This window comes from Vidua macroura, chromosome 29 (genome assembly GCF_024509145.1).
Source record: "Vidua macroura isolate BioBank_ID:100142 chromosome 29, ASM2450914v1, whole genome shotgun sequence".
Lineage (NCBI taxonomy): Eukaryota > Metazoa > Chordata > Aves > Passeriformes > Viduidae > Vidua > Vidua macroura.
In genome coordinates, this window is record NC_071599.1 from 3,278,174 (window position 1) to 3,288,025 (window position 9,852).

Sequence of the window (9,852 nt, forward strand, 5' to 3'; positions counted from 1 at the left end):
GTTTTGTGGCGAGCATGGAAGCTCAGCCCCCGCTCTCTTCCCACCTGCCCCGGCTGTGCCGCTGAGAGCAGCGGGGTTTGCTCCGAGCCGGGCTCCCCCTTGCCCCGCAGGAGCGGCGGCGCTGCCGGGGCGAGGTGAGGCACGGCCGGGGCAGCCTCGGGCTCTGCCCGCGGCCCTGATATAAATACACAGCATTTTGTTGGCTTTTCGCAAATATTAGGATGAATTTTATATATATAAAATTAAAGGACCAATCAAATCCACCTGTAAAGAACTAGGGTATAAGAATTATATATATATATATTTCTGATACTTTTTGCAGAGAATATCTGTATTTCCAAATAACTTGAACATTTTGCCCACATGAGGACTCTAGAGGCGAATTATTTCAGAGAATTTTTAAAGCCTGATAGAAGATTTATGTATTTGGTATTTGTATGTAAACTTGGAGATAAGAAATTATTTAGAAATTTTATAGAATAAAACAGACATTGTTGAGAGAGAAATGGAATTAAAAATAAGTTTTAAAGGATAGTTTTGTAAATTAGATTAGGTATTTTGGAAAAATAGAATTAAGAAAGGTGTACTGTAGTAGGATATAGCAGAGGTAATTTTAGATTATTAGTTTTAAGGTATTTTTAGTATAGTGTAGTTAAAGGTGATAGATTAAGAAACTCTTATAATGTATTTTAATTAAGAAATAGTTGGGTTTTGTTTGTGATAGTGTGAATTATAAGATCTGTGCTGTCTCACCCTTCACATGAGACTAGAAATGGAAGAGAAGTTTTTAAATGCCTCTCAGTTGCCCCATCTCTGAGTCAGAGAAATGCTTAATGTGACAAATTACCTCAGGCAGCTCCTCCTGCCCTCCCTGTAGCTGCCCTTGGAAAATCACCCCAGAGAAAAGCAATACAGGTGGAAAATGTTCATATTTCAACAGATTAGCACCAGACTCATGGAATCATTAGGCTTTGCACCACTTAAATCCATTTTTTTCCACAGCACTCTCAGGCTGAGCAACCCCACCACAGAATGACACATCCAATGCAAAGGTTTGTATTAAAAATTATATATATTGTGTCAAATAAAAGGATTGTTCTGTGTACAAATTTATACATGACAAAAAATAAAACTCTTTGAATAACACTGTGTAAAAAAAAGAGAAAAAAAAAAAGTGCTGGCTGCTGTTCTGCTCTACGAATTCTAGAAGCAACAGGCATTAGTAAACACCTAAACTGCACTGCAGGACTCAGGTAAGGCACAGAATTCTTTTTTTTTTAGGGGTAAAAATAGTCCTGTACAGCATTCAGCACCTCTGCTGTGCTCTGAGAGCTGATGGAGATTTAAGGGAAAAGCACTGGAAAATGCATCACCACCGTCAGGCCCCAGCTCTGAAACACCTGACAGACCCAAAAAATGCTCTGGAGCCACTTCTCAGCTCCTTCCTCCTCCTCTTCCTCCAGTTTTTGGCTTTTTATCTGAGTTTTAGATAGCTTGTAATCCAAAAATGAGAACATTAGTGTTGGCTGCTCACACAGGAAGGGGGAAGAGTCTGAAATTCTGAACAATCTGAATTCTCCTCAGCCTCTTCCAAGCCATTTTTTGATTCTGTGATTGCTGCCAGAGCAGCATAGCACTGGGAGGAGATGAGAAATGGAAACCAATTTAAATGTTCAGCTCATCACAAAGCAAATATAAAATGCAGCCCCTGCCACACTTCTCTTTTAAGTCTTCTACAAAGAAAATATTCTTCAAACCAACAGGCACAGGATTTCCATCCCTGTCTTAGGTAACAAGGAGTTTTTTTACATATATATATATAGATATATATATTTTTAATCCTCACTTCCTTTACCAACCCTTGTACAGCTGGGTTTTCAGTTTGGATGGCACTGCCAGCACAGATCTGAGAGGTGATCAGGAAGATCACTTCAGTCTAATCAGCTCTTTCACTCTCACAGTGAAGGATTCCAGGCACTTGGTGCAGAAAAACTGCTGAGTTGCCCAGCTGTGATCTGTCCTGCTGTTAAACAGCAAAATCCAGAGGAGCACCAGGCACCTGACCCCAAAACTGCTGTAAAATCAATCAGCTCCAGGGCACAGAGTCCCTCAAATCCTTCTTCCTGAGCACCAGAAAGTGCCTGGGTCACCTGCACAGGTGAGGTCAGGGAGGGGAGGAGCTGCTGGGCCTGTGCTGCCCTGCTCTGCTCCAGCAATGCTCAGGCTGCACTGGGAGAGCCTCACCAGGACCAGGGAATGGCAGTTCTGGGCCCAGACCCTCAGCATCAGCCATTTTCTCTGCAAAACAGTTCCCCAAAATCACTGTTGCCTTTAGGACATCACAGAGCTGACCAAATAAGCCAGTGCCCCATTCCCACCAGGATTTGTAACAAGCCAGGAAGCTCCAAGCTCTGGTTTCTCCAGCACATCACATCTTCAGTGCTGTTTGCAGCAGGAAAATCCCACATGTCCCTGCACTGCTGCCAAGTCACAGTGTGCCTTTAGGGCAAAGGGTGATGGAATTTGGAAGGGGCTGCTCAGGAGGTGGTGGAGTCACTGTCCCTGGAGGTGTTTAAAGGACTGGATGTGGCACTGAATGCCCTGCTCTGGGTGACAGGGTGGTGCTGGGTCACAGGTTGGACTCACTGATCCCAGAAGTCTTTCCAGTTGAAATGATTCTGTGATTCTGGCTTGTTTACATCCCACCTACAGCACTGCTGGTGAACTGATCACTTGGATGAGCTTGCACACAAGTATTCCATGTCAATTTTCCTGGAAAGAAATCTGTTCCATGAGGGCAGAAGAAATTCCAGCCAAGAAATTTGGTGACCTCTAAGGCCATGACACTTTGTTCAGCCTCTCACACTGTGGGCTGCTGTTGTGGAGAGCAGCAAAATCCTCTTTTCCAACTGGGAAAACCACAGATTCAATGAGGCTGGGTCCAACTCCAGCAATGCTTTGCACAGTTCAGCTCCCAGGGCACCGTGACCAAGGACAAACACTCCAAAGTGCAGGGCCACAAACCCATGGGCAACGCCTGCTGGGTCCAGTAAAAAAATGACAACAAAGTACAACTGTCACTGGGTCTGAAGTTCAACACCCAGAATCAAGGCAACATGGTTCTAAACAAAAACAACTGGCAGAGTTAGGCATTCCCTCACAAAGTCCCCTCAGGCGTCACACATCCCGTCAGCGTTGTCACCGAGCTCCTTTGGCTGCAAAAGGTCACAGCTTTTGTCCTGTTCTGCAGAGGAATTTTCTGTTCAAGTGACCGAATCCTTCTTCCTCCTGAAGGGGGACTTGAGTCTTTTCCAGACGCTGCTTTTGGGCTTGGATTTCTTCTCCATGGCCATCACGGCCTCCTTCTCCTTGCGGCGGATCTCGCGCACCAGCGCGTGGAACACGTCGTCGATGTAGTACCGGAACGCGGCCGACGTCTCGAAGAAGGGGCAGCTGAATTCCCGTGCCAAGGCAGAGCCTTCCTCCTTGGACACCTGGAAAACGAGAGCACACCCTGGTCAGGGAAGCCAGAGCCCAGGACTTTACTCCTTTGCCTTTCCCTGTTTTGCTCACTGTCCCCCTGCTCCAAGCCCCAGCACAGATTGTTTCCACCCAGCTCCAAAGGTTTCTCTGCTTTCACTCATCACTTCTCTGGCAATGCAAGAGACTCTCTGGACATTCACAAAAAACAAACTTCAAAGAATATTCCTTTTTTTGACCTAAACCTCCAAGCTGTCTGACACGAGCAGTCCTCAGCCCTGGTAGTTTGGTGAGTTAAGGAAGTTTCCTTCTCCTTGTCAAAAGCTGCTGTGCTTGTCAAACAACTTCCCAGACCCAGGAAAAACCTTTCTAAGGCTTTCTTGCTCCAAGCCCCATCCAACCTGGCCTTGAACACTCCAGGGATGGGGCAGACACAAATTCTATGGGCAACCTGTGCCAGGGCCCATAATTTCCCACCCTCACAGGGAGGAATTTCTTCCCAATATCCCATCTAACCCTGCCCTCTGGCAGTGGGAGACCATTCCCCCTTGTCCTGGCACTCCAGGCACTTGTAAATATTCCCTCTTCATCTTTCCTGGAGCTCGTTCAAGTCCTGGTTAGGCCACTCAAAGCCTTCTCTTCTCCAGGCTCAACATTCCCAATTTCTCCCAGCAGAGCTGCTCCATCCCTCTGCTCCTCCTGGAGCCTCCTCTGGATCTCTGCAGCAGCTCCAGCTCCTGCCTGTGCTGGGGCAGCTCTGCAGGTGGGGTCTCACCTGAGCAGGGCAGAGGGGCAGAATTTCCGTTCCTGCTGCCCACACTGGGGGCTCAGCCCAGGGCATGGGGTGTTCTGGGTGCCAGCCCATGGCCAGGGCACATCCAGCTTCACATCTACCAGCAAATCAGGAATTTAAAACAAAGCAAAGCCCAGGATCAGCTGAACACAAAGATTTTTGTGCAGTCTTATATTTTTTTTTTTGCCAGGGTCAGGATTAAATGTATGAGACTATATTATAGTCCCACAAATTTTGAGTTCTACTGCATTTTACTCTAACAAACTAAAAAAAAAAAAAAAAAGGAGCCCCCCCATCTCTCTCTCTACAAGGCCTTTTAAGGATAAACTGTCCAATCAAGAAATGACACCTAAATTATTTTTACTTTTAACCTAATAATTAATCACTCGTGACCCGCAATGTGGATTTTTAAATCCAATTACACAAAACCACCCAAACCCATGGAGAAGAAGGTGAAGAAGGAACAGCCTTCACCCTAAAACCTCCATCTTGCTTTATATATATTACTATATTCTAAAACCTTAAACTCTAAGTTGCTTACCATGTGATATTATATACTTCTATTCAAACTACACACTCCTAATCTCAGTTTTATTATTCAATTTTGGAAGTTTTCTCCACGGCCTCAGGTGAAATGCAGTGTTCTCTTGTTTTGTCAGCACAGAAGGTCTAAAATTCTCAGTAACCAGTGTTCCAACACACTTTGTTTCTCTTAAACGCTGAGTTCTTTACCATGTGATATTACATACTTCTATTCAAACTACACACTCCTAATCTCAGTTTTATTATTCAGTTTTGGAAACTTTCTCCACGGCCTCAGGTGAAATGCAGTGTTCTCTTGTTCTGTCAGCACAGAAGGTCTAAAATTCTCAGTAAGCAGGGTCCCAACAAGGAACTGACAGTCCAACAGACTCTGTTTCTGTGACTGCTGTGGTGAAAAACACGCACCTGCTTTTCACCACACTCCGCATGAAACCAGCACCGCTCTCGCCACGGAGACGACCCAACAAAACACAAGGGAAGGGACCAAGCCCTCTGGTTCCGCTGCATTTCCCACCAGGAAGAGCAGCTGAGGAGGGCTCCCCGTGGCCCTTACCTGGCGCAGCTGGCTCAGGTCAGACTTGTTGCCCACCAGCACCACGGGGGTGTCGTCGGTGCGGCGCACGCGGTAAATGAGCTGCTTGAACTCGCGCACCTCGTGGAAGCTGCGCCGGTCCGTGATGGAGTAGCAGATGATGAAACCCTCGCCAGCCCTCATGTACTGGTCCCTCATGGCTGTGAACTCTGCCTGGAAACACACAGTGGCACTTTAGTCCCATACAGCTCCAGTGGCATTTCAGTGCCACAAATGTAATTGGAGGAAAGTGCCCCTGTTGACAGAGTGACTTAAATGATTCTTTGCTTAAAAAGGCAAAAAGCCCAGAAGTTTCTCTCCTCAATTTGGTAAAAAGACACCTCATCAGACCTTTGGGACTTCACCTCAGACCTGGGGCTGCCCAACTGGACAGAGGCCAAGAGGTCCAGCCCAGGTAATTCACTAGAAAAAAACAAGAACAAAGGAAATAATCCCTTTTGTGGGGTGTTTTAGCAGGACCAAGGACCTCTTGCCCCTGGCTCTGTTTTCCTCTGTAAGAGCTTTGCTATTTTGCCTTTTATTAAACCTTTTTCTGTTTCCAACACTACCTCAGAAGCCATCCTGCTAATCTTATGCCATTCGGGGTAGCTGAGCTCTCTCGGGTGTGATGGGTTCCTCTGAGGGCTCATAACAGCCGGCTCAAAGAAAAACCTATCACGAAATGAGTTCCTGGTTTTCTCACCAAACCTGATTTTTTCTCCAAACCCAGCTGTGTGAACACCTGGGTGTCAATGTCCCCACCCCAGGCGTGTTTGGGATGGTCCCCAAATCTGCCCTGACACAGAAACCCCACTGACACATGATTTACCAGCAGCTGTTGGTTGTCTGGTTTTGTTTTTATGTGTTTTCTCTGATTTGATAGTGGAGATGTGGATGTTGAGAACTGCTCAGAGAAGAAAGGCAGATAAACTTTCCCAGGCGTTGCTCTGTGAAATTTTGGGAAAGTTCAGAGAAGGAATTAGAACAATTCTTAATCTTTGCAGCCGGTGTTGTTTACTTGTAAGAGGTGCAAGAAGGGTGTTGTTCCTGATTACAAAATGGTGTGAGGGGTGTTGACTGAGGACAAATCAGGTCCACCTGTATCATAACTGTCTATAAAAAGTGTGTGCTTTCTAATAAAATTGCATTTTCCTTCTGAGACCTCGGAGTCTTTGTATCACTTTATTCAACTGTCCTCAATGCAACAGCAACAAAGAGAGTTATAGTACTTAAAAGGTTTTTTACTTAGTATAGGTTTTTCTTTAAAACTTAATTTTGTTTGTAAGAATTTGCAACTTAGATAATAAATAAACACTTGAATAATTTAATAATGTATTCTGTAAATCTTTTGAATTTTGTAAAGCTTAATTAAGGTAATCTTTTTTAAATGTAAATAGATAATTACAAAGTTTTGGTTTGTTATAGTTAGCAATCTCATTCTGGTTCTATTTAAAGTTTGAGTTGTTATTTTTACAGTTGTAAAAATTGGTTCTCTTTTATTGATGGTTGGAACTGAAAAGGTAGATTGAGGAGTATTTTTTGAATGTTGAAAAAACACTTTTTTAAGTCGATGATGACAAGAGGTCAGTTTCTTGGAATTATTGAAAGAGAAGGAAGTCTCGCTCGTAGATGTTTCATGTTTTTTATGATCTTGTTGATCTTCTTTAGGTGGTGGAGTAAGCAGGTGCTGCTGGTTCACCAGCACCACATCTCCAGCCAGGCACCACCAGCCACAAGAGCTCCAACCCCCCAGGTCGGAATAAAACAAAACCAAACCAGAACATTCTCTACGCAGGATTTCTGCCCCCACACCTGACCATTACAGGCTGCTTCACACGCTCTCCATTCACCTGGGATTACTCACACACCTGTCCTGCCGTGTCCAAAATGTCCAGGTTGGCAGGCTCGTCATCGATGCGAATCCGGATTTTATAGGCGTCCTCTGGATGCCAGGACAGGAGAAAGATTGGGACATAAGCACAGCACTCATCAGCTCACCAAGAGAATGCTACCCCAGAACCACCCAGCCTGCCAGGAGCACTGGACTACCTCAGTCTGAGCTTTGTTTCAGTTAAATGAAGTTCAATTTCTAATTGTTCTGGTGTGATTTAACATTTCATGTGCAAAAATGGTGGGCCCACAGCCCAGAAATTCATTTTGGTCACCTTGGTGGAAAACACAGAGGAGTAACATTTTGTGTTCCTCAAAGCCAGAAAAGATCTGTGGTTCAAAGGAAGAACTGGTCACCAACAACTGCTGATTTCTTAGAATATATAATTTCTTAGAATAAATATCAGCAAAATAGATGAAACATTATATATGTAAATGTTATAAATATAATTATAGATGTAAATGTTATTTTATTAGAAACACGATATAAAAATTATCTGTCTATAAATATATAAATACACAAATATTCTGTCCCTCTCAGTCAGCACTCCGACACTTTAAGAACCCATTCTCAGCAAGAATTTGGCTTTTTTCCCCCACTTTTCCTTCCACTGGGTAACTGTTGGTTCAGGTTTCTCCTGGAGATGCTGCTGAGGTCCCACAGCACCAGAGTGAGCTGTTGAGCACTTTCACCCCTCTCAATTTCTCAAACACAGAGAACAATTTGGCCTGACAAGTGAACAGCAAAGAGCTGATCACAGCACAGAGTCTGGATTTTGTGAACAGACAACTAAAAATGGCTGAGCAGCAGTTTCAACCAACACAGACAGACACAGGGCATGCCCTGAATGGATGGATGGAAAATGACTAAAGAACTGAAACTCAGGATTCCCACCCCACTCTCAAAACTCTCAAACCACAGAAACACAGAGAGGGTTCAGGTTAGAAGGGACCACAGCAGATCACCTGCAGGGCCATCGCAGGGCACAGGACTGGGGCCAGGTGGCTCTGGGCTACCCAGGCAGGGAGGCTCCACAGCCCCTCTGGGCTCTGCTCAGGGCTGGCACTGCCCAGGGCAGCAGTTCTGCCTCCTGGGCAGGGGCAGCTCCTGGGCTCAGGCCCTGCCCGGGGCTCTGGGGCCATCGCTGGGCCTGGAGCAGAGCCTGGGGCTGCTCTGCCCTCCTGACACAGGGATGGACAGACAGGGGACACAGGGACAGACAGGGACTGACAGGGACAGACAGGGGACACAGGGACAGACAGGGGACACAGGGACAGACAGGGGGACACAGGGACTGACAGGGACAGACAGGGACAGACAGGGACAGACAGGGGGACACAGGGACAGACAGGGGACACAGGGACAGACAGGGGACACAGGGACACACAGGGACAGCCACGGAAATCCAGACACACCCAGGGACACTCAGAGACACTCATGGACAGACAGGGACACCCAGGGACACCCAGAGACACCCAGAGACACCCAGGGACAGCCAGAGACACACAAGGACACCCAGGGACACCCGGGGCTGAGGGCTCCTCTCACTGGGGCTCCTCTCCAGGCTGAGCAGCCCCAGCTCCCTCAGCCTTTCCTGGGCAGGGACCCTCCAGGCCCTCCAGGAGCTCCCTGTCCCTGCTGTGCTGAGGGTCCCAGAGCTGGGCACAGCACTCCAGAGGTTCAGCACTGCCTGGATCACTCCCTGACCTGCTGGGAATGCTCGTCCGGATGAGTGATCAGAGATCGATCTCCAGCCAGATTTATAGATATCTTTGAATTGAATACTTTAAAGCAAAGGACTGTTACAGCTTGACCTGCCAAGGGAATGAATGAACAGAAAAGAGATTTTCCTCACCGATGGTAGGATCGTGGTCCTCTGGGAAGCGGTGACTGATGAACTGCATGGTCATGGCTGAAGAAGAAATCGGGGAACAACTGAGCAGCTCAGCTCACAGCTCCCCCGATCGCATCGTTAGCACAGGCACGGCACAGAAGCAAACCGAGCACGGCCTGCACCGAGCGCGGGGGCTGCAACCGGCCCGGGGACGCTCCGCCCGCGTCCTCAGGCGGGACGAGCTCCGGGACGCGGCCGGAGGCGGAAGGCGATGACCGGGACACCTCGGGAGGGGTCGGGACAGCCCGGAGGGGACACCTCAGGAGGAGCCGTGATGTCCCAAGAGGAGCCGGGACAGCCAGGCGGGGACAGCCCGGGAGGGTCGGGGAGGGGTCAGGACACCTCGGGAGGGGTCAGGACTGTCCGGAGGGGACACCCCGGGAGCCTCGGGGAGCGGTCGGGACACCTCGGGACGGGCGGCACCGCGCCCAGAACGGGGCTTTGGTCAGGGAACGCGGCTCCCCCCGGCCCCGCGGGGTCCCGGGGCCGGCGGCGGCCGCGGCCCCGCACTCACCGCTCTTGCCGACGCCGCCCGCGCCCAGCATCACCAGTTTGTACTCGCGGGACTGCCCCGGGGCGCCGCCGCCACCCGGGCGGGCTCCGGGATCCATCGCCGCCCCCTCAGCGCTGCCCCGGCCCCGCTCCCAGCGACACCGAAATGGCGGCGGCTCCTCCGCCTC

General features: G+C 48.3%; 1 protein-coding gene across 1 annotated transcript; it reads right to left on the reverse strand.

Moving 5' to 3' along the window:
- Window positions 1-1,053: 1,053 nt before the first annotated feature.
- RIT1 (Ras like without CAAX 1) lies at window positions 1,054-9,848 on the reverse strand. The gene is made up of 5 exons (XM_054001438.1): window positions 9,687-9,848; window positions 9,134-9,190; window positions 7,256-7,329; window positions 5,370-5,561; window positions 1,054-3,494 (listed from the first exon to the last, which is right to left on the reverse strand). The coding sequence occupies exons 1-5, from the start codon at window positions 9,781-9,783 to the stop codon at window positions 3,264-3,266; spliced, it is 651 nt and encodes a 216-aa protein (XP_053857413.1). The 5' UTR covers window positions 9,784-9,848; the 3' UTR covers window positions 1,054-3,263.
- Between the last annotated feature and the right edge of the window lie 4 nt (window positions 9,849-9,852).